The sequence below is a fragment of the Zootoca vivipara genome, chromosome 12 (assembly GCF_965207765.1).
Source record: "Zootoca vivipara chromosome 12, rZooViv2.hap1.1, whole genome shotgun sequence".
NCBI classification, from domain to species: Eukaryota; Metazoa; Chordata; class Lepidosauria; order Squamata; family Lacertidae; genus Zootoca; species Zootoca vivipara.
The window spans coordinates 39,953,169-39,978,286 of NC_142595.1; the positions used below are offsets into that span (position 1 = coordinate 39,953,169).

At 46.4% G+C, this 25,118-nt stretch overlaps 1 protein-coding gene across 1 annotated transcript in view; it reads left to right on the forward strand.

Annotated features, from left to right (window-relative positions):
- The window catches only part of STX1B (syntaxin 1B), a 51,983-nt gene extending 27,285 nt beyond the window's left edge, over window positions 1–24,698 (forward strand). Inside the window, exons 2-10 of the mRNA XM_035135447.3 lie at window positions 8,437–8,511; window positions 14,192–14,291; window positions 14,997–15,071; window positions 16,053–16,126; window positions 16,448–16,556; window positions 19,198–19,271; window positions 20,144–20,281; window positions 21,271–21,381; window positions 24,473–24,698. Of these exons, the coding sequence (XP_034991338.1) occupies window positions 8,437–8,511; window positions 14,192–14,291; window positions 14,997–15,071; window positions 16,053–16,126; window positions 16,448–16,556; window positions 19,198–19,271; window positions 20,144–20,281; window positions 21,271–21,381; window positions 24,473–24,553 (837 nt within the window). The 3' untranslated portion in view covers window positions 24,554–24,698. The remainder of the gene's footprint in view (window positions 1–8,436; window positions 8,512–14,191; window positions 14,292–14,996; window positions 15,072–16,052; window positions 16,127–16,447; window positions 16,557–19,197; window positions 19,272–20,143; window positions 20,282–21,270; window positions 21,382–24,472) is intronic.
- The last annotated feature ends 420 nt before the right edge of the window (window positions 24,699–25,118 follow it).

The following is a 25,118-nucleotide window of genomic DNA, read 5'->3' on the forward strand; positions in this document are numbered from 1 at the left end:
TTCCGGTTTAGCCAAAACAGCTCCCAGCAGAGTTTAAAACACTGGTCTATGTGGTGTTTGCAAAGTGTGGGAAATATAGGTTGCTAGATGTCTAAATGTCCCAGTATTAAGCTCTTAAAATGTGCTCCCTCTACCTCTCTTGGAGTGAATACACCACAAACTTTAGTAAGTTTAAATGCTTTACTTACAGATCTCACTCATGCATTGTTCAATGATGTAGCTGAAACAACACAGTCCAAGTACAGGTATTATTGGTTGCAAAATACAGAAAGTATCTTCAAACTTGGAGTCTGGGCATGGAGTGCACCGTACTCTGCTTACATGGTTCAAATAGAGGAGGGAGGGAGGGAGGGAGGGAGGGAGGGAGGGAGAATGGAGCAGGAAACATCCCTTGCTTCCTCTCCCCTTGGAAAAGAGGGGATGTGACACCACAGTCTAATCTAGTAGTTTAGTACTCTGTGGTCCTTAACCCCTGCACATACTAACTAGCATAGATGTGCATTGTTAGCTTTGACTGCAAAAACTCCCACAGTGAAAAACCCCCAAGTATCCTGAAAGACAGTTTGAAAGTGGAAGGAAGGAAGGAAGGAAGGAAGGAAGGAAGGAAGGAAGGAAGGAAGGAAGGAAGGAAGGAAGGAAGGAAGGAAGGAAGGAAGGCTTCTTTGTTTTTAAATGGCTAGGTAAAACCAGTCAGCTGCATAACAGGAACTGTTTTCTAGCATTCAGAGTAGATTTTACCAGTGGGCACCAGGTCTTATCACGAGTAGCTTCAACTTCCTGCTTTGGAGCACTGTTGGGGAAGGACCAAAGCTCAGTGAGTAGAGCATCTACTTTGCCTGGAGAAAGGCTTAGGACTGGGAGAGACTTCTGCCTTAAACCTTGGAGTCCCACTGCCAGTCAGTGTAGACAGCACTGAACTAGATGAACCATTGGTCTCACTTGTCATAAGGCAGCTGCCTGTGTTCCATTAAAGATAGGCAAACCTCTGGCTGTTCCATACCCTCTAACATTTCTCTGGTGAAAATAAAGATGTTGCCTCCAACATTTCTCCCTCACCTTGACTGAGGTACTTTGGTGGTAAACGGAACCAGGCATGTTGCCTCTGTGCCTGCCTGCCTCCAGGAGGTCACAGGAAGGTGTCACTGCGGTCCAGGAACAAGCGATGGAGAAAGGTGTGCAACCTTCTCTGTCGCAAGCAGCCAAACTCATTTTTCAACATCTTGGCTAGAGCACAATCTCCGCCTCCCACCACTGCCACCCATTCCAATTTCTCATTCCACTGTTGTTCTCATCACTTTGCATCTTTTGCTCTTTCTTCCTCTGTCTCTCTTCTTTTTTATTTTAAAAAAAACACCAAAATAAAAATAGTTATGCAGCACTTGCTGTCAGGGAACCTGTCAGGAGAACACGCCACCTCCTTTGCTGCACTGTAGCCCTGCCTTAATGAGGATATTTCTGCCTGTCTAAATGGCTGGGGGTGGGGGAGATTTACTTATTTATCTAGAAGCTCAAATGTGCGGCGTTTGGGGGAAAGCAAAGCCCTGCTGCGATTGCAGTCTCCTCACGTTCCTTTTGACTGCAAACAGGGGGGGGGTTGCGAAAAGAGGCCAAGTGTGGACAGCAAGAGGCCTTTCTTCTGGTGGGCGACAAATCCCTGGAATGCATTCGCATTTGCAGTTGCAGGAAGGGGAGCAGCGAGACCTGCGAAGGCCAGAGGGTGAGGGACGAGGCAGGCCCACAGGGAGAGGCTGGGAAGGATGCATGCATAAGCCATTAAACTAAGTGGCTCTGTATTTGGGCAGCTGTGTCTTTTTTTAGCCCATTATTTTGACGCTGTTGCGCCGGGTTTTCCTCGGCCAAGGGAGCGGAGTGGAAGCCGCGGACGCTGAATGTGGCACTTGCCAGTAGTCTGCGCTCTCTCTCTCTCTGTTCAAGAATAATGTTCATTATAATAATCTCACCGGATTCCACGTCTGCTGGTGTCGCTGTGTATTTGAGGGTTGTTTGCCGGAACTCAGGGGAGCTCTCCCTCTGCCCCCCCCCTGTTGATTGTTTTGGGCTCCAGTCCTTCCAGCTGAGGCTCTAAAACCTGGTGGCCTGGCTCCTAGCCATTCTGCCTCTTAACAAACTAGACCGCGCTTAAATAAAAGAGATGGGGAGGGTAGATCACCGGCTCACAGCTCATCTTCCCCCTCTTAACCCTTCCCTCTGCTTTCTGAGAATCTGCGATCACACCAAGAGTCCTGGTTTCCCTGATTATAACCTCTGGTTTCTAGGGAAAGCCCTGTTTGGTTTGGTTTGGTTTGGTTTGGAATCCAGCAACCCCCACTGAGGCTGAACAGGGACAGAAGCCTGCATCCTTATTACTCTCTGGAATGATAGTTATGCAGACACAGAGCCTCTGAAGGTTACGTTCTTATTTTTCATCCACATCCTGAGCAGATGAGACACCCCCTACCAGCATATAAATCTTGTCTTACATTAAAAAAAGTTGTGGATATGGGGTGGGACAACTTTAGTGTTGCCACCATTCCCTTCCTGACACAGCTTTTGAACAGACTTTCCCAATAAGTGCAGGTGATGAAGAAGGAAAGCTTCACCTGTTGACCTTTTTTTACCTGTAGTGTCATTGTTCAAATCTCAGAGGGTAAGTCGGACACAGACACAATCTTACCCCTAAGAATATATGTGTGTGTGTGTGTGTGTTGATGAAACCCATTCTGGCCAGCTTTGCAGCCAATCTGGTCTCTGCCCTCTGCTACTGCAATCTCATTGGCTAGAAAGCAGCTTAGTCACTCTGGATAGAGCGAGCCTGATGGCCAAAGAGCCAATCACACTTGAAGGAGGCTGGTGGTGTGAGCTTTTCAGGCATGCAAGCAAAGGTATCGGAAGCAGCCAATCATGCCGGAATGGCAAGCCTATGAGAATCCTGAGCTTTTAAGTGAGGGGAAGCAGTCGCCCAATCTGCTGTGAACGCAGGCTTGCGAGGGACCTGGTGGAGGGTGGAGGACTGCCAATCAAATCTCAGTAGCCTGCAGACAAGCAATATAAAAGGCTAAATCATTCCTTCATTCCGGTGAGGAGGTCTGATCTTGCTGGGGATCTGACTTTTCATCTCCAGGTCCTGTTTTGATGTGTGTATGCTTATCTTTATAGTCTGGTTTACAGTGATATTTTCCTGCCTGCCTTTTAAGCTTTTGATAACCTTGACGTCCTTTAAATGTGCGATGACCCTCAAAGACATGCCTAGCAAAGGATATGGACTCTAAAAGCACATTAACACACACGTGCACACACACACACACACACACCTGAGCAAGCCTTGGCTTCCTCAGGGCCTGGATGGGAAAATGCTTAGGTAGCCCTGTGCTAAGCCCTGCTGAGTATGTAACAGATAAATATATACGGTATGTCTGTTAGCTGCAGGCAGCAACTAAAGCTGAGTCCTTCTGAGTGTCTCCTTCGCTCAGAGGAGACCTAGGTTTGAATCCTTTGCTCACTGGGTCACTTTGGGCAAGTCGTCTTCAAATATCTCAAGGGCTGTCACATGGAAGAAGGAACAAGCTTGCTTCCTCCTACTCTGGAGGGTAGGACTCGAACCAATAGCTTCAAGTTACAAGAAAGGAGATTCCTACTAAACCTCAGGAAGAACTTTCTAACAGTAAGAGGTGTTTGACTATGGAACGGTCTCCCTCGGGAGGTTGTGGACTCTCCTTACTTGGAGGTTTTCGAACGAAGGTTGGATGGCCATCTGCCATGGATGCTTTAGCTGAGATTCCTGCATGGCAGGGGGTTGGACTAGATGACCCTCAGGGTCCCTCCCAACTCTACGATTATGAGATTCTAAGACACAACACAGCCTCAGCGCAGGCCCAGTTTTGGGATTAAACAGGGTTACAACTATGATGGCTAAATAAATAGATTCCATTCCTTCCATCACTTGGGTATCTTTCCCCCTATCAACATGCCTAGGAATCCTAGAAAACAGAGGGAGATAGCTTCAGGAGCAGAATGTTCCCAAACTTTGAGCCTGCCTTCTGAATCAAGATAGCCTCTGAAGTGCCCTGTGGCTGCTTCTGAATCATCCAGATCTTGCCACTGTTGCAGCAGGACGAACCATTTGCCTGGCCTGATAGTTTGCCCATTCTTGCCAGGAGATGACCTTGGCCTGCATCTCCTTTTGTCATGCAAATTAGCAACCTGAGCTGCGTTTGAGAATATATGGGGGTGCCAAGAAGGTAGGTTAATTGCCTGAGCCAGCCAGGAGTAACACAGACCATCAATGCAAATGGCTCTGGAGAGGAGCCAGTCATGCGCCCAGCATCCAGCCACATGGTCCAACAGGAAGATGGCTGGAGGAGCCAATAGGCTCACTATAGAATCCTCATATTCAAATAAAAGAGGACAAAAGGAGAGGTGATTGGTTGTACGTGGACTATAAGGTAAAGGCACACGATACAGCAACCTTGCTGAAACTAAATAGGTCTAGTCATGCCTGGATAGGGGATGGTTTCAAACCCTGTGCATTATTATTATGAAACCCTATGTTTATTAGTGTAGTGTAGTGTAGTGTAGTGTAGTGTAGTGTAGTGTAGTGCAGTGCAGTGCAGTGCAGTGCAGTATTGTATAGTATAGTATAGTATAGTATAGTATAGTATAGTATAGTATAGTATAGTATAGTATAGTATAGTATAGTATAGTATAGTATAGTATAGTATTGTATTGTATTGTATTGTATTGTATTGTATTGTATTGTATTGTATTGTATTGTATTATATTCCCTGTCTTTTTCCTTTACAGGGGCTCAAGGCATCTTACAGATAAAATAAAAACAGCTCAACAGATAGAGGGGGAATAATTAAAAATCATTTAAACATTAATAAAATCAACACACACACTCACTCTATATGACCTATTTAAAACATACAGATAATCACAATAAAAACAGCACGGCACTAGCCCTTTCATTAAAAGTCTAACTTCTCTAGGGAAGGAGTTTCAAAGTCTGGGAGCAGCCACTGAGAAGGCCCTCTCCAGCCGCCTTGGGGATCTACAGTTGCAGAAAAATAAATAAATGTGAACTAAAATTAAACTTTAGCAGTGTTTAGGTAACATGCTTACCCACTGTGGTCTCCTAACCTCCCCTGTAGTATTTCCCCAGTGGACCTGCTGTGATTCTGACTTCTTCTCCTTCTTCTTCTTAAAAAGCTGCTAGTCCTCATGACCATGGAAGAAAACGTTAATAATCAGTGGGCAATGTTGCCAGTACTGCCCATGTATCCTCTGCTTCGCTGTCACTCTTTGCTGTCATTCCTAGTTGAGAGGATGGGGCGGGCGGCTGCTACTCTTTAAATGGGTTTAGAAGTGGGAAGGGGAAAATATTCTCCCTGTGGCCTGCAGACAAGCAGACCGCCACAACTCCACCTCTCTCTGTTTGTGTGTATTCCTTCCCGCCCCCACTTGCTCAGATGTTTGGGGGGGGGGGTCAAGAAAGGAACATGAGAAGGGACCATGTTTGGTTTGAGGTTGGTGAGCCAAACCGACCCTTTAAAACTATCACAGAACCTTCTGCTGCAGAAAGAAAGGAGAGGGGAGGGGAGGATTTTTATTCTTATTTATATATTTTATTTTGTCCTCTGTGACCAGGCTGGTTATTTTGGGGATGGTTGTTTTCCTGGAAGGAGAAAAGGAATCTGATAGTCTGCCGAGGAGATGTGGCGCTGACCCCAAGCCACCCCGTGCACACGCATTCCCAGCACACTGGAAGTGCGAGCGGCTGTTTGTGTGCATGTGCTATTATGTCACTGTTCCAGCTCGGTTAGCTGTGACCTTGGACAAAAGGAGAATGCGATGAGAGAGCTTCGTCACAAACTGCCCTCCAGGAGACGGAGCCAGGCACTGGTCCAAAACACAGCTTCTCCCTCCAAATCCCTCTCTCCAATTCCTTTCCCCGTGGTGCCAGGCCGGAGAGCCATCTCCATCGCTATTCCTTCCCCGCCGCCCTGATCGCCAGCTTTCTCCTGCCGTGTGGAGCAACGCAAGTGGCAGGCACCCGGGGGGGAGGGGGGGCTGCTTTCCAAGTGGCTGAGCCCATCTCCCTCTGACTTGTCGCCTCAGGTTAAATCAAGTTTTGGGGGGTTGCACTTATATAAGAAGAAATGTGGCATCTCGGAAGAGAAGACAGGGCCTTTTTGGCCTTGACAACTGCTGCAACGAACGATGGGATATGAAATGGGAGGTAAGGGTGGGGCAGACAGACAGACAGATCACAATTTAACTCTTAGTGCTAAGCTGCCGTTCACATAGGAGATAACCACTTCTGGACTTTAAGTGGGGCACCCATGATTGTCTTTTTTTCCTAAACCAAAAAAATGAAATGCTCTGCTCCTAGAAAGCCAGGTGTTTAGAAAGGTTATTGCCTACCAGTAGCTTTCGTTGATAAGGAAGTTTTCTATGTGAGGGTTTGTTTTTGTTTTTCTCATGTGGAAACATTCAACCCTGAGATGCCCTCCGATCATCCAAAGCCCCTCCAGACTGGTGTGTGTGTGTGTGTGTGTGTGTGTGTTTGCAAATGTATCCTGCCACATGTCATTGGTCCATGAGTTGTTCATTGGTGGTGGATTTCTACAGGACTGTCCAAACACCAGTTCGCTTCATTAGTGGTCCTGTGGTCTCTGCTGGGCGCTGTCACATTGCCATGATTTGGAGGGGCAAAAGCAGGACATAACAAACACACACTTCCCGGAACCGGGTGGTATAATAAAACGTTGCGGGATTTCAGGAGGAAGTTATGAGACCAGAAACAAAGCAATATGCATGCCCTCAAACTGTTGCGCCTGCAAACAGTCGTGAAAGTGAGATTGTGAATAACCGCCCCATGCCATCATGAACACAAGTCATCACGACCACACAATTAAAAGGAAGCTTGGAGGCTGGGCCTGTCTAGTCCACGAATAATTTTTCCCCCTGCGTGAGGCAACTGTTTGTGGTATTTCCTTTGGGTTCTCGAACTCGACTCTTCTGCTCTGGAATGGAAATGAGGCCTTGTGGGATGGAAGTGTGGGGAACTTTTCCTTTTAGATCCAAAAGGAAACGGGATGCATTTCTAGAAAACAGGCCCTCAAGTTTTCTCCTCAGCTCTAGGAGCCGGAAATGGGTGAGCAGGAAGGCATGATTCCTGGATTTCGTTGCCAGTTTGAGAAGATTAATCTGTTACTTCTCTCTCTCGGGGTTTTAGACAGTTCTTAATTTTTAAAATGTGAGTTGTGGCATTTCAAGTTTGCCTAGTCAGAGCATGTTCTATGTTCCCCCATCACCCTGTTTTTAATCCCAGATGTCTAGGGGCCTTATCCACACTTTTGTATATTCCACAGGAATCAGTTGACGAAGGATGGTTAACAATATTTTTAAAATAAATGAATAGGGGCTGGTTGTGGTTAACCCATGGCAAAGCAGACACCTCTGCATGTGGTCGGCTACAGTCAAGTCTTCGTTACTGCTTCGCTTATTCCAGGGCTGAGCCTCAGATTTAAAAGGGAGATGGAATGAACCCAAAGCATGTAGCAATCACAAACACTCCTCCATCTCTTCCTTCTCGTTGGATTAACGGCATTTTCCTGGCTCCCCTGGTCATTCCCTTTCTCCCTAGCAAACCTTTGCTGAAGTGTGAAGTCTCACACTTGCCTTTTCAATCATGTTTTCTTGGCTTGTTTTCTGCTGAGGATGGAGATGTCATGTTACAAGAGTCATGTTAGGAGAGGCATAGCAATGCCTCCTTTCAGAAACCAGCGCTATCTAACTCTTCCTTTCTGACGGTTGGGCGCATCTCTTAATTGGGCTAGGAAGAGGGGATTCACCCCAAGCATCTTTACTTTTGATGATGCCGTATGGGCTAGGGCGAAACTGCTGCTCTGCTCCACCGAAAAATAGATAAAGAATCAAGAAGTGAATGCAAGAGGCAATGGGAAAGAGCAGGCATCTCCAAACTGCGGCCCTCCAGATGTTTTGGCCTACAACTCCCATGAACCCTAGCTAATAGGACCAGTGGTGAGGGATGATGGGAATTGTAGTCCAAAACATCTGGAGGGCCGAAGTTTGGGGATGCCTGGGAAAGAGGATGGGAAAGAATGAGGCCTAGAAAGGAATGTAGATATTTGCAACAGAAACAAGGGCCTGAAATACTGGTTGGGGGGAATCTGCTGAGTGTCTGTGTGCATCTGCTTAAATAGGGGAGATGGGGCAATTGGGAAAGGTTAAAAGCTTGCTTCTTTGCCCCAAATAGTTCCCCCTCCCACTTTTCACTGTGTAGTGAAGAAATGGCTATTGGCTACATGATATGGGTGCTTTGAAACATACAGAAGAGGAGAGCATCAGGGTATCTTTGAGGACAGAGCCAGGAGGGTGTCCTAACCTGTGGAAATGTTGTCTCTTGGGCAGGCCAAAGACAGCGACGATGAGGAAGAGGTGGTGCACGTGGACCGAGACCATTTCATGGACGAGTTCTTCGAGCAGGTAAGAGGAAGGACAGCCTTGAAGGTGTCACAGCAGCATGGTCAGTGGTCGGGGTTGCTGAGAGTTGCATCCCCAAACTCAGCCCTCCAGCTGTTTGGGGGCTACAACTCCCATCATCCCTAGTTAACATGACCAGTGGTCAGGATGATGGGAACTGTAGTCCCAAAACAGCTAGAGAGCAGAGTTTGGGGGTGCCTGGTCTAACATCTGAGAGGCTGCAGGTCCCCCATCCCTGGCATGGACCTTGGTGTGGTCCAGCAGAGCTCTTGTAGGGTCTGTTGTTATGCTCTCATTTATCTTGTGTTCTGCTTGAATTACAACAGCGTTCGCCAACCTGGTGCCTTCCTGCTTTTTTGGACCACAACTCCCATAAGGGCATGGAGCTGATGGGAGTTGTAGTCCAAAGCAGCTGGAAGACACCAGGGAGTCGAAGGCTGCACTACGTATTGTACCAAGTCCTACCTCTTGAGTAATTGTACCCTTTTCCGGCTTCTGACATCTCCCCAGGTTTTGTCCATATATTTTGAAGCTTATCTCAACAGTCATACAATCTTGACCAGTGGCAGAGGACCTGTGGCTAATCCAGATGATGCTGGACTACAGTTCCCATCATCCTTGCCCTTTGGCTGTGCTGGCTGGGACTGATGGGAAATGAAGCCCGACAGCATCTGGAGGGCAAAGGGTCCCTCTCCCCTTTCTGTAGAAGCTTAGCCTCCTGAGCCATGGCTCTCAGGATCTGCGGTGTGTATCAAATTCTGCTTCTGTGAATCCGGATTGCAAGTAAAGGGAACACCCTGAGCTCTGGCAATAGACAGGCAGCCACTGCAATCTCCGGAGCACTGCTGCAAATTTGCTCCGAGTTACAAACTCTAGGAGGAGGTAGCCTGCCATGTTCCACATTTGGCTCAGCTTCCAAAGAGTTGTCAAAAGCATGTCAGAGCAAAACCCACAAGCTGGATCTGCTCTCTGAAGTGATGCTAACAGCCCTCTTGGCAATTTTTTAATCTACAGGTCTCAAATCTTTCCTAAGGGAGGTTGCACTGAAATATAGCTTAAGAACCCATGGCTCTATGGGCTAGCCTTTGCAAACCTGGTACCCTCCAGTTTTTCTGAACTACAACTCCCATCATGTCTAGGACTAATGGGAGTTGTAGTACAGAACATCTGGATGGCACTGGGATGGCTGATTTGGCATATTGCAGGCTATACTCATCACTTGTTTTAACACTTGATGTCTGCTACAGTCTTACCTTGAAATCCAAACAGAATCTGTTCTGGAAGTCCGTTCGATTTCTGAAATGTTTGGAAACCAAGGCGCGGCTTCCAATTGGCTGGAGGAAGCTCCTGCAGCCAATTGAAAGCTATGGAAGCTGCGCCAGATGTTCGGGTTCCAAAAGAACATTTGCAAACCGGAACACTCACTTTCAGGTTAGCAGCCTTTTGGAGCCAAAACATTTGACTCGCAAGTCGTTCATCAACCAAGGTACAATTGTACTGGTAAATACTGTTGTCTCATTTGTGTGGAAATCAGCAAACATGAAAAGGGCACGATAGCAGCAGGCCCACCTCTTTAAACCTAGGCCTCACCCAATCTCTCTCTCACACAAAAGCAAAAGAGGAGGAATGAGGGGAGAGGGGCTGAACCTCGCCCCCCTTGCCTTCTTCTTCTTCTTACCCACAGCCCCTTGCCTGAGGCATTTCGCCCTTGGCCAAAGAAACAGACTACAAGGGAGTCAGCGGTGAGCAGGGAAGCTTACACCCCCTCTGAAAACTAAACCCCTTCACTCAAAACACATTTTTTAATGATCAGGGCAGACACACATTTAAGGAGACCAGCTGGTGGCCATCTAGGGGTTATCTCCAACTTAAATTTCCTCAGATTTAGGGATGCCAACTTTGAATAAAATATGGGGGGGAGGTAAGCCCTGTCCTGCATAATTGATCACATGATGTGTCACATGCACACCATTTGAATGGCAATGCCCATCAATTTTGGGGGGCCTTGGTCCCCTCAGATATTTTATTGGGAGGGCCAAAGGGACCTTGGCCCCTAGGACTTAGTTCCTATGCTCAGAGTAAAAGGTAAAGGTAAAGGTACCCCTGACCATTAGGTCCAGTCGCGGACGACTCTGGGATTGCTCGCTCATCTCACTCTATAGGCAAGGGAGCCGCCATTTGTCCGCAGACAGCTTCCAGTTCATGTGGCCAGCATGACTAAGCCGCTTCTGACGAACCAGAGCAGCACACGGAAACGCCGTTTACATTCTTGTCAGAGCGGAATCTATTTATCTACTTGCACTGCATGCTTTCGAACTACAGTGGTGCCTCGCTAGACGAAATTAATTCATTCCACGGGTCTTTTCTTATAGCGAAAAATTCGTCTAGCGAATCCCATAGGAATCCATTGAATTTTTTTTGAATTTTTTTTTGCCCATAGGAATGCATTAATTGAATTTCAATGCATTCCTATGGGAAACCGCGATTCGCTAGATGAATTTTTCGTAAAACGCATTCGTCTAGCGAGGCACGCTCCGCTCGGAAAATCCTTTCGTTAAGCGGAAATTTCGTTAAGCAGGGCATTCATTAAGCGAGGCACCACTGTACTAGGTTGGCAGGAGCAGGGACCGAGCAACGGGAGCTCACCCCGTCGCGGGGATTCGAACTGCTGACCTTCTGATCGGCAAGCCCTAGGCTCTGTGGTTTAGACCACAGCGCCACCCACTCAGAGTAGACTTACTGAAATTAACGAACCTCAGTTAGTTGTGTTTATTCATTTCAATGGGTCTACTCTTGAGTAGCATTGGATACAACTCTAGGTTTCAAAGCATAAGGGAAAGAAATAGTTTCCAAAAGGGGTGTCTGTGTGAGGGAGGGAGAGATTCTACAGTTTAATGTTTCCTCTTGTTTTGGGTCTGGTACGTCATTCCTCAGCCATGCCTGAGCCTATTTGCCTCTGAACGATGAGGTCCTTTCATGCTGGAGAGCTCTTGCTTCATTATAGAGTCTGAGAACCCATAAAGAGGTTGGTTTTGTGCAGCAATACATACTTCCAGCTCCCAGACCGCTGTGCGGAAACCAAATGGCTGCCAGGATTAGAGAAGGTGGCCACCCTTGTTCCGGGTCCTCTCCTTCCCCTTCCTCCCAGCTCTCATTCCCACTTCTCTGCAGCCTGCTTTTGCATAGGAGACGGAGCCTACGAGCCGCCATGCCCTGAATTAACTCCTGCTTAAACACGTGCCTGGGATCTGCACGAGAGCGGAGGGCATTAATATTCAAGCAGCATGGCTTTTAGTATGCAAGAGCATCTTCTTAATGATTCTATGCAGCCTCTGTGATGTGCAGGCGTCAGAGGTGGAAAGATTGGAGGGGGGGGGCAGAGAGATGCCACCGGGATGGCTGCCACCCACAACTGTGAAATCCACGTTCGCTTGTTGGGTCTTGTTCACAAGTCGCAACTCGTGGCTGAGATCATCGCACTACACCCCGGAGAAATCTTGCCATTTCTCTGAAGCAATTCCGCAGCGTGCTGCTGTGGCTGCTTGCAGGAGATCCATGCCTCAGAGAGCTTTGCCTCTCTTTCCTTTGAATTCACCTACAGCCCACTCACCCTCCCTCTCTCAAATAAGCGTACAGATTGCATCATTTCATGCAAAATTAGCAAATGTTGTTGCGTAGCTTTGACCCAAGTTTGTAAACATTCTTGCAGTCTTTTCGGTGGGTGCCTGGATTCTTATCAGCCTCAGCACTCATCAGGGAGTTAGTTACCAGTGAGATCCGTAATTTAATGATCCAATCTTATTTATTGCTTTTGTGGCCCCCCTTTTCTCTCCAGTCAGCTCGAGGCTGTGTACTTGTTTCTTCTTCCCCCCCCCCATCTCATTTAATCCCCACAACAACCCTGAGAGGTTGATTAGGCTGACAGGCAATGACTGGCCCAAGGTCACCCAGTGAGCTGCATGGCAGAGTGGGGATTTGAACCCTGGCCTCCCAGGTCCTAGTCTGAGCCTCTAACCACTACGCCACACTGGATCAATTTGTGGACATTTGGACTCAGGCTACATATGATAGTGGAAGACCCATCTGTTTAAGACCTGGGCCTGCTCCACTCATGCTTAGACTGGCAGCTTCCCCCAAAGAGAGCTGCTGAATTGGTGGCTGCCTCCTTGAAACCTCTTTTATGAGGTCATTTCCCCTCAGCTGTGCTCTAGCTCTGTAAGTGGGTCTGAAGGGGAGGAAAAGACCACACAGGGGAAAACTTTGCGGGAGTTAAACTATTATGGGTGGGGATTCTTACACCCATGAACTCCATATGTCCTACAAATCCTCTTAGTTCACACCCCTCTTTATACACGACTGAGGCAGACCTGAGTTCGAAAGCTGCGCTCTATTCCAACATAGAAGCATAGAACTGTAGACTTGGAAGGGACCCTGAGGATCATCTCGCCCAACCTGCTGCAAGGCAGGAATATGCAGCTGTCCCATCGAACCTGAAACTGTGATACTGTATGGGGCGGCTGCATGAGGGAAGTCAGGGTTGGCTCAGGAATTGTGATGCTTGATTGAGGGGCACCAGCAAAGCTATTGTCTGTCGTGGGCGAGTCGGCTGCAGATTTCAGGACCTTGGAGAGCGTCTTCTGTTACTTTGCCTCCAGGCCCCGTAATTTCAACTCCTTTCTGCAGCACAGTGCTCCCTGGTGGCCATGCTGAAGCCTTACAGTCATTTAACTGAGGAAAACTACTCTATCAGACTGACAAAAAGGTATTTAGGGACCATTTAAGTCAGAGTTCATGGACCACCAGAAGTCCCCAAGCTTCATTCAGCTGCTCTGTGACATGTCTGCATTAAATATTCCTATTGCTTTTTTAATTGGCTGCTTTGTTTATTTCTTATATTGCATGTTATTGTATTACCATCTGCCAAAGAGATCATAGTCTCAGTGAACTGTAGCAAAACTACCAGTGCAAAGAAACATTTGTTTTTATTCATTTATAAAAAAATATTTATATACTGTTGCTCATTTAAATTGTACATAATTGTACATAAAACAATGCAATAAAGAGCATTTAAAAAGTTTAAATCAGCTAAGTATTATGGACAGCTGTATCATTAATTGTTTCAAAAAATTAAGCAGAAGGCGCCCACTGTATTTCCATAGGCAGATTATTCCACAATCCTGGCCCTATGGCACCGAAATCTCAGTTCCTTGTTGTGAAATGAGCTCAGGGAACTCAGGGAACAACCATCAACACTACTGCAGATGATCTCAGAGGTTGAGCTGAGATATAAGGGTTCAAGCAATCCCCAGGGTACCCTGGACCTAAGTTGATCAGGGCGTTGTAAATTAATGCAAGGACCTTGGTAGTGCACCATAGATATTTGGTGACAGAGGTATTTCCCCCTCCTGCCTGATGCTCTCGCTCTGCACATGGCAACATTCAGGCGGAATTTGGAAACGAGGCCTGTGTATCGCTCTCTCCTTTTCCCGCCTCTGTGGCTCCTTCATGGAATCTCCTCCAACCTTAAGAGTTCTGTGGCTCCACGGTTGGGTAAACGCAGCACAGAGGACCCGTACTGACCGTGGCAGCCCTGGGTCACCATATCAATTAGTGGTGGGCATTCAAGGAACTGCAACAGGAGGGAGGTCCCATGCTCACGTCTTGCTTCTCTATCTTTCCCCAGGTGGAGGAGATCCGCGGCTGCATTGAGAAACTCTCGGAAGATGTGGAACTGGTGAAGAAGCAGCACAGTGCCATCTTGGCTGCCCCCAACCCAGATGAGAGTGAGTGGAACACCCACAGGCTCACATCTAGTGACGGTGTCCCATGGCGCTTGCACACGCCCCGTGTCATGCGTGAATGTGCCCGAGATGGGTGCGCAGGGCTCTCTCTCTAGATCCTGTGCAAGGATGAAGGCAAACAATGCATGTTGGGGAACAGACACATTTCAATCATCTCATTTCAATGTAGATGAAAGGTCTACATTGGCTCCCAGTACGTTTCCGAGCACAATTCAAAGTGTTGGTGCTGACCTTTAAAGCCCTCAATGGCCTCGGTCCAGTATACCTGAAGGAGCGTCTCCACCCCCATCGTTCTGCCTGGACAGTGAGGTCCAGTGCTGAGGGCCTTCTGGTGGTTCCCTCGTTGCGAGAAGCCAAGTTGCAGGGAACCAGGCAGAGGGCCTTCTCAGTAGTGGCACCCACCCTGTGGAATGCCCTCCCACCAGAGGTCAAAGAGAACAACAATTACCAGACCTTTAGAAGGCATCTCAAGGCAGCCCTCTTTAGGGAAGCTTTTAATGTTTGATGCTGTATTGTTTTTAGTATTCGGTTGGAAGCCACCCAGAGTGGCTGGGGAAACCCAGCCAGATGGGCGGGGTATAAATAATTATTATTATTATTATTATTATTATTATTATTATTATTATTATTATCTCCCGGGTCTGCTGTCAAAACACACACACCCTTTTTTTTGCATTTTCCTTGTAGAGACCAAGCAGGAACTGGAGGATCTCACAGCTGACATCAAGAAGACTGCCAACAAGGTGCGCTCCAAGTTGAAAGGTAAGAGCTGGGTCTCCCCAACATAAAGTTAATATATATACAGTCATACCTCGACATCCGAACGCTTCAACTTTCGAAGGTTTCGACTTCTGAAGTCGACAACCCCCGGAAGTTCTTTTGCCATGTGCATGCGCCGTAGCAGCGCTTCGACATCCAAAAACCTCGACTTACGAAGACAGCAGCGGAAGGGATCGTCTTTGTAAGTCGAGGTACCACTATATATATATATATATATATATATATATATATATATATATGACCGAAAGTCCAGAGGTAGCACTATAATCCATATACGATGCTGCAGTAGAAGGTTCGCAGGCTATGAAGGACTTGCTCACAAACTTATTGACAACTGCACAAAATATTATAGCCAAGAAGTGGAAGGAGCAAGCAGAATATAAAATGGAAGAATGGTAAAAAGAGGTGTGGGATATATCTATTAATTAACCAGTCCCATTGAGGTAGGATGGGGAATATGCAGGAGGAATGATTCTGAGGAGATATGGAGGGCGTTGGTAGAATTTGTACTGTTAAAACGGAAAAGGGGTCAAAATAAATAAACAAAATAAAAAGAAATGCAAGAACTGGAGCTGCAGCCACGTGAATCAGGATTTGTTTCTATTCTTCATAACACCATCAGTATTTATGTAACGCCTTTGGGGTTCACGGAACTTTGCTCAATGTTGTGGGTTCAAGCCCCACGTTGGGTAAAAGATTCCTGCATTGCTGGGGGTTGGACTAAATGACCCTCATGGTCCCTTCAAACTCTACAATTCTGTGATTCTGAAACTGACTGGATTTGTGGGGACTTTCCACAGCCCAGAGAATGACCTAGAGTCCTAGCCCTAGCCCTTAGGTAGCTTTGAACCTGCAACTTAGCGGCTCACCACTAGAGGCAGCAGAAGAAGAACCCAGAAACTTCAGGCTCTAACCTAGACAGCGAAAGCTGCTCTGATCTCTTTGCCCTTGTCATCTCTACAGCGATTGAGCAGGGAATCGAGCAGGAAGAGGTGCAGAACCGATCCTCGGCTGACTTGCGGATCCGGAAAACACAGGTACTTGTCTTTGTCCCATATATTGGATTTCACCTTATTTCTCCCTCAACCCCAAAGTACTTATATTTAAAATAAATTGCATGTTGTTGTTGTTGTTGTTAAAAAAACTTCCTGGTTAATTGGGGGGCACACTTTTAGCTGACCAAATTGTTTTTAAATCCATGCACATCTAAACCCCGGGGGGAGACCTGCAGGATCAGGCCAACGGGCCTGTGATCAATAGGTTTGGGTCTTAAATTGAAACGGGGGAGCAGAGGGAATAAGGGGTATGGCCCGCTCTCTTTAGTGCCTTCCTCTCTGACTCCCCATTTCGCTGCCTAGCACTCGACCCTTTCCCGCAAGTTCGTGGAGGTGATGACGGAATACAACACAACCCAGTCCAAATATCGAGACCGATGCAAGGATCGTATCCAGAGGCAGCTGGAGATAAGTACGTTAATGATCTCTCTTTTATATATTTCCTGCCTTCCATCCTTAGGTCTGGCCTGTTATGTACATTTCCCCCGAAATATTGAACTCTCCGATGATCTAGGAAGGTGGAGGACTCTCCTTCATTGCAGGCTTTTAAACAGATATCGGGTAGCTTTCTGCCAGGGATTATTTAGCTGTGATTCCTGCATTGTCTGGGGGTGGTCAGAATGACCCTTGGTGTCCCTTCCAACTTTGCAGTGCTATGATCCTACGATTGCATTCATCCAGTAATTAGTGAGCAAAGAGCTGAAATATACGACATTAGCGATAAGGACATAAGAAAAGTCCTGAGGATAAGACCAAAGGCCCAGCCCTCTCTCTGAAACAAATTTTTATTTGATTTCCCAAAATATAAACATACAACTAAAACAATTCCCAATCTAATTATCAAGATTACCCTGAGTCTCCTGACTCCCCACCCCATCCCTTCCATAGGTCCTATTGATTCTATTTTCAACTGCATATCAATACTTCTCCCATTTTTCATCTTCCTAAATTATCTATACGTTCTGTTACATTACAAGTGTGTTTAAAATCCTGCTAATGTTTTGACCTGTTTACAATGATTTTGTATACACATTATAAACATTTCCCATTCTTTTTAAAATTTATTGATTCCTGAGCTTCCCGTTACAGGTAGGTAGCCGTGTTGGTCTGAGTCGAAACAAAATTTAAAAAATTCCTTCAGTAGCACCTTAAAGACCAACTAAGTTTTTATTTTGGTATGAGCTTTCGTCTGCATGCACACGAAAGCTCATACCAAAATAAAAACTTAGTTGGTCTTTAAGGTGCTACTGAAGGAATTTTTTTATTGAGCTTCCCGGTTAGTTTTGCCATTTCAGCATAGTTTTGCCATTTCAGCATATTCCATCAACTTGATTTGCCATTCTTCTCTGGCTGGGGTTATCTCTTCGTTCCATCTCTGGGCTAGTAGCAGCCGAGCGGCCGTTGTAGCGTACACAAACACTTTCCTCTGGTCCTTTGGGATCTCGGCAAAATGACCAGAAAATTCTGGACGTATGGCAACTCATGTCCAATTTCTTTGCGATTTTGCAAAAAAGAAAAAGCTCAACTTTTCTGTCCGGATAGTCACTTTTCGAAATATGGCAACTCTACCCTATGGTAGGGCCTGAGCACAACTCTCCCCACTTGCGATTCCTGACAACTAGCATTCTGAGGTATCTTGCCTCCAACAGTGGAGGCAGAACCTATAGTAGCCACTGATAGCTTTGGTCTCCATGATGAATACAAGAGTGCACACTGAGCATGTGCAGAGTAGTTTTTCTTCACTGCCTTGTGATGGCCACTGGCCTCTTATTATCTGAGATCAGGGGGCTGGGCTCGCACGACAACCTCGAGCGGGTGTGAATGCTGGCACCTTTACAACCCACACATCAACCCATCCTCAGTCATACTTCGTTACGGCTGTTTTTTTGTAGCAGCTGCCTTTGCCTCATAGAGGCGAGTAGCCACTGTGAGTTTTTAAAAGGCAGAGCTGCTGTTTATAGCTAGGTGCTTTCTTTCTTTTTTTAAAAAAAATATATTTATTGATTTTACAAAATAAAACATACAACACAAAAAAAAACACACAAGATATACACAAAAACAAATTACAAACACTACAATAAAAAATATCAAAACATTCTTCTATCAAAAAATTCCATCTTTGTCGACTTCTTCCAATCCCTCCCCACTACATTTCATTATATTACTTCCTTAGTACTTCTATATCTTGATTCCAATCTTCTTAATAATTAAACATATTATATCACTTACTAACTTATCAATCTTATAAATCTCTTATAATTATCTCAAAATACAATTCTATTCTAATTAGGTGCTTTCATCCTATTCCATAATAATAATAATAATAATAATAATAATAATAATAATTTCATTATCCCCATCTAGCTGGGTTGCCCTAAAAACTTCCCTATAAAGGGCTGCTTTCAGATGTCTTCTAAAGGTTGCATAACTACTTATCTCCTTGGCTCGGGGGTCTCATAAGTCCATACCCTTCAACATTTCTCCGATGAAAATAGGGACATTCTGGGGTCAAATCAGAAACTGGGGCGGCTTCTGTAAATCTGGGAACTGTCCCTGGGAAATAAAGATATGTGGAGGGTCTGATGCAGCTGCCTCCTTCCATTGCTGGGCTCCGTTGAAAATGGCTTCTCCATGCAAACCAGGAAGTGACCTCTCCAGACAACAGAGCAACTCTTCTTTTCTTATCTCTGAGACCGCGATCTCCTGAGTGACACGGACGCAATTAGGCAGTTGAATGCACATCCGTATTCAGTGCGTTTCCCTCCCTTCCACGCGACCCCAGCTGCCAGCAACCCATGCTACGCCACTGGGCTGTCCTAAAAGCATATTCTCCTCCCACCCTCTTGCCGGTAGTTGCAAGCCTCACTGGCGGAAGGGAGCCTGCTCACTTTTACATGAACTGGAAACGAGGAGATCAAAACCAACAAGATGCCAGTTTCCTCAAGAAACCAACAAGAGGCCAGGGTGTGAATGCTTTGTTGAAGCAATAAGGGGTGGGGACTGTATTATAAAATGTGGCGATTCATCATGGCTCTGGTCTTCCCTTTTTGCAGCTGGCAGGACAACAACTAATGAGGAACTAGAAGACATGCTGGAGAGCGGAAAGTTGGCAATCTTCACCGATGATGTATGTATCCCAGAGGCACTCGCAAGCATGTCAGACATGGCTGTCTTGTGGTTCCAAGCTTAGGAAACGACAGGGTTGTGATGCTCTGCTAGGAAACTGCACTGGGGGTCCTTGGGATTTATGGATCGGGCTGGGAATGAAGCAAGCAGGTTCAAGGAGGGGCAGAATGTCAGGCAGGATGCTGAAACCCCAACCACTGATATTACAATGCCCTGTTCTTCCCTGCTTCCCTTCATAGTCATAGGGAATAGAAGTTGGCCAACATTTCTTAACATATAAGAAGCAGGCTCTCCGGGTTCCTCCTCTTAACCACTTTGGTCCATTGTTCTAATAGGGATGGGGCTCTAACTTGGGTGGGTGCTGTTTTATTTGGGGGTGGGGTTCTTTTAAATTGTTTTCAAATGTTATATGTTAATTTGTATTGCGGATTGGGGTATTGTTTGGGGGCTTTTGTTGGAGTGTACTTTTTATTAGTTTGTATACATTAGTACTGTTAATTGTTTTAATTATTTCTATCATGTATTTTGTACTTTTATATTGTAACTTTATGTTGTGAACCGCCCTGAGACCTACATGTATAGGGTGGTATACAACTTTTAACAACAACAACAACAACAACAGAAGCTGTGATTCTTGGACAACAGCCACATTTAACAAGTCTATGTGGTTCTGTCTTTCAATCTGTATCACTGCTTGTCAATTTACATTGTTTACTCAAAATGTGGGGTGGAGGCTTCCCCATAGGGTTGTGGGGGGCATTGGAGTGCAGGAGTTTTCCTTAGTGCAGAATTCTGTCTGTCTGTCTGTCTGTCTGTCTGTCTGTCTGTCTGTCTGTCTGTCTGTCTCGTCTTGACTCATGTTGTTTCCTTCAGATCAAAATGGACTCACAGATGACGAAGCAGGCCCTGAACGAGATCGAAACCCGGCACAACGAGATTATCAAACTGGAAACCAGCATCCGGGAGCTTCATGACATGTTTGTGGACATGGCTATGTTGGTGGAGAGCCAGGTACGGCCGCAGGGTCAATGTGGAGCTGCTCTTTGAAGACGCCGTGTAAGTCAGTCAGTTCACAACACAGCTGCTAGACAACGGAGAGGGACCAGGAGATGGGATCATATCATACCCCGCTTGGAAACCAATTCCAGTGGCTCCCTGTTCCTTACCTTTAACACCCTGCAGGGCTTAGGACCCCGGGGCATTCTCCTGCATTGACCCACCTGCACTTCTGGGGTCTCCACCTGAGGCTCTTCCATGGGTGCTCCCACCGTCGGAAGCAAAATGGCTGGCAGTGATAATAAAAAAGGCAAAAATAAAAATCTGGAATCTTGAACAGGAGCACTCCACACAGCACTTCTAGGTCCTGCTTATAAGTAAATAAATAAAATAGTTTCATTGGGGACTACATACTTCATCACACACACACACACCAGAAGCCAGTGCAGAGGGATCACCGTGATTCAGTATAGTAGCTTCAGTATCTGTAATTCTAAAATTCTAAAATGAGAAGTCTCAGGGCTCAGTTACCTGGAAACTTCTCACACACACCCTCTTTTACATTGCCCTGTATTCTCAGGTGAGTGGTGGACCCTGAAGCTCCTCTTTGCTGAGAAAGAAAACTTTGTACATGTTCAGAAGCACATTTTCCAAGCTGAGCTCTGACAGCCAACCTCCCCCTGTCCCCAACCAAGAACTAGGATTTCACGTTTGTATCCCTTTGCTCAACTTAAACCTTGGCTGGGAGTTATTTTGTGTGTGGAGTACTTCACATGAAATATGTACAAACCAAATCAATGAGAACAGAGGGTTGGGCTTGAACTGGGAAAGACTTGGGTTCAAAATCCATGGAGCCATAAAAACTCATTGAATTGTTTCTGGCTCGTTGTCCTGGGCCTTGCAGGGTTGTTAACCTTAGAGGAAAGGGTCAGGATGATCAGCCATAGCCGTTGACCGAATTAACTCGCCTTAGCTTCACAAGCTGCCGCTTTCTGCCATTTCAGGGGGAGATGATTGACCGCATTGAATACAATGTCGAGCACTCCGTTGATTACGTGGAACGAGCCGTCTCTGACACCAAGAAAGCTGTAAAATACCAGAGCAAGGCTCGGAGGGTAAGTAGGAGCGGTTGGGACACAGGGTATGGTAAGAAAGGCAGAGTAAAATGTGTTGGAGAAGGCATGGCTGAGATCAGAAACCCGAGGAGTCAAGCCAAGCTCAGGAGAAGGGGAGATCTAAGAGAAAATCTCCACAGTTAGGGAATTATCTATGGGTCCCAGATTCTAAACGTTGGTTTGGGAGCGAAAAATAAAGGATGGAGGAGAAGCAGCAACAGGTGCAAGAGAAAGGATGTGGGCAGAGGTGGAGAAGCCGGATTTCTCTCTCAGCTTCCTGTCTCTTGATCAGGCCTTCTGCAAAGTGTTTGGACCAATCAGGGTTTGTGTGGCAGGCAGCTAACAGCTACCGCAAGGGCAGGATCCAGCCTTCTTTGGGTCATGCAACTGGGCAGCATTTCTGACTTAAAAGACTGAGACTGGGCGTTGGTAATGTGTCGGTGGGCACAGTGGCTTCTGTCGCATATTTGCCACATACAGTCGTACCTTGGAGCCCGAACGCCTTGGAACTCGGACGTTTTGGCTCCCAAACGCCGCAAACCTGGAAGTGACTGTTCCAGTTTTCGAACGTTCTTTTGGAACTGAAACATCCGATGGGGCTTCCGCAGCTTCTGATTGGCTGCAGGAGCTTCCTGCAGCCAATCAGAAGCCGCGATTTGGTTTTGGAAGTTGAGCGGACTTCCGGGGCGGATTCCGTTCGACTTCCAAGGTATGACTATCATTTTGACCCTAAGTTAAACTGCCTTACTTGGAACCAGACCTTGTTCTCCTTCTCTTTTGGTACCGTGTCCTCTGACTCCTACGCTTCAGGAGGAGGAGTTTCACAGCCGTACTAACCGAAGCCCTTTTAAATGGAAATGATGGTAACTGAGGGGTGGAGAATTCCCCTCCAGGCTTATCTGCCCTGGCCCTCAGGAGTCTCGCAAGGCCACTTGTGCTGACCATGCATCACTCTCTCCCTGACTGCTTCTGCCAGCCTGGAATGTGTCATTGAACTGCAACAAATGTTTCTTGCTTCCCTGGATGAAGTGAGTTGTGTGTGCATGTTGTGTAGAAAACTCTGGCTTGTGGCACATAGGCGATTGTAGACAGGTAAGAGTCGTAGGTCTTGCTCCTCCCACTTCTGCCTCTGACCCCTCCCACTGCTGGCAGGTGGCCCCCAGAAGCCTGCCCATGGGGAAATGTGGCCCTCAGCCTGAAATTTATTTATTTGTTTTTTAAAAATTAAATTTCTATAGCTTCCCCACCCCTGTGGTAATGGAACCAAATGGGTTTCTTTCCCCTCTGTTCCTTCTTTATTCTTTATAATATTGTTAGGCTGCCTCTCTTGCAAAGCATCTGACAGTACATAACATAACTGTTTATAAAATCGAGCAACTATTTTAAACACCACAAACTGACAGCCGTTAAGAGCTTATTATAGCTCTTGGCCGAAAGATTTAAAAATACATTTCCACAGCATCAACCTGAAATCATCAAGGAAACGCATGTTGGAATGAGTAAGTTTTCTTACAAGAAGAAGAAAGCTTATGTAGAAACCTGAATAGAAAGGGCTGGTCATGTATAAACAGGTGAAGAGTTTCATAGAAGAGTGACCAGAAATAGGAAAGTCCTCTTCCTTGCCTCCTGCAACTTGATGGACCTTCCTTTCAGGCATTTTTATATGCAACTCTCAAAATTTTATGCACACAGATACTGGAGAATTAAAACAGTTAACAATTATCATAGGGAGAGAACTGGGATTAAGGTTGTTTTTAAAGGAATCTGTGAATATGGTCCTTTTACAATAAGGCTATCAACAAGGACTCTTGCAAAGAGCCCTTGATTTAAATCTGCTTATTCATCCTAAATCACACGTTTATCAAAAATGTCAGCCTGTGGATCACAACAGGCTTCAGCAACCTGCGGCCCTCCAGATGTTTTAGGCAATGAAGTCTGAAGGGGGGGTTACAGGCAGTGTTGAGATTGGAGGTACCAATTGACCAATCACCAAGGCTTGCCTAGCTGTGCTGTTGACGCTTTGCAGACCTCAGCAATCACAGCCTCATTCCTTTGCCTGAACAGCTTGGTTTCAGACCATGTGGGTAAAAAGAGGTTAGCTGACATCATTGTTACATCAGGTGATTGACAGGTGGGCAGCCCCACCCACCCATAAAACTTGTCCTATGCGGAGTGAGGGAGATAAGGAATTTGCTCACCAGCCAAATCCTCCCCAGGCCCATGTCTGATACCAAGCCATCAGCGTTCATGGAATCCTACAGAGCCTGAGAGCTAGGAACGAACTTTTGTTCTAAAATAGGTAACGGGGAAGCTGACAAGTGCAGAGAGAGCGGAAGCTGGCCTATGAATGAACGCGGTGGCAAATGCTGTACTGAAAACCTGGTGGTGGTTGGGAATGAGGACAAAGGGGATAGTCATAGAATCGTAGAGCCGGAAGGGATCCTGAGGGTCATCTAGTCCAACCCCTTGCAATGCAGGAATCCTGCCCACAGCCATCCTTTGGCAGGCTCGAACCACCAACCTTCTGGTTACTAGCCAGACGCACTGACCCATTGCGCCACAGCCAGGATGGCCAAAGGCCAAGATGGAAATTAAAGACTTTGAGGAGGCATTCAAAGAGAGGGAGGGAGGGAGTCTACTTCTTGGTTGCTGTGTTAGTCGGTGATATCAAACACCATTTGTGATGGGTAGCTCTGCCCTGTCCTGGGCCTGGCCTGGTGTAAACCTTTCCGAACCTGATGATTTCAGACTACAACTCCCATCAGCCACAGCCAGCCTGGGTGTTGTCATCCAAAACAGCTGGAGGATGACAGGACAGGGAAGGCTGGTTTGGTGGGTCTACAGCCCACAGTCAGTTCCTTTAAGGTTTGTGGGCTTCCCTTGCATCACAGCCACTCGTATCTTGCTGAAAATGTGTTGCTTCGATTGTGTACTGTGCAGGAGTGCACACCATGGCGGCCCACAGTTTGAGACCCAACGCCTCACCTACAACAGCCCGTTACTAATGCTTGTTTGTCTTTCTTTTTTTTTTCCCTCCCTCCTCTCTCTCTCCTTTTCCATATTGCTCCGTGGATTTGCTTGGGTAACGTAGAAGAAAATTATGATTATAATTTGTTGTGTGGTTCTCGGTATAGTACTGGCCTCCTCCATTGGGGGCACGCTTGGGTTGTAAATTAAAGCAAAAAATAATAATAATATTATAATAATAATTTAAAAATTGTACATGCAGTGGATATAACAGCACATGTTCCAGCTACCTATAGATAAAAACAACTTTATCGGGTCAGCAAATCTAAGTTTGTTGTTCAGCATCATCTTTCTCATCCATTTTTACTCATTTGCTGGACACCAGGGTTCTGCCCAGAATTTCCAGAGATTCTGGGCCTCAACCGGGTGTCTTGTAACCGCACCTCCTCTCCCCCCTCCCCACCACCATGGTCCAAAACGTGTAATTCCTGCCCACCCCGGCGATTTCCCCCTTCATATCAATGGTTAACCCTGAGGGAAGAAATGGTTTGCGGAGCTCTTTTCCCATCTCAGCGCGGGAAAGGACCCAGCCACGAATTGGGCAGTCATCTCTAAATGGGCCGTTGTTTAAAGTGCTAGGACAGGAGAAATACCTGAAAGGGGGGGGGATAGGTGGAAGCATTAATGCTGGAGTAGTAGGCACTAGTGAGGGCCGCGATCTTGTGCACAGCTGTTTGGAGCTTACTCCGTTTCACACAGGGGTAGGGTCC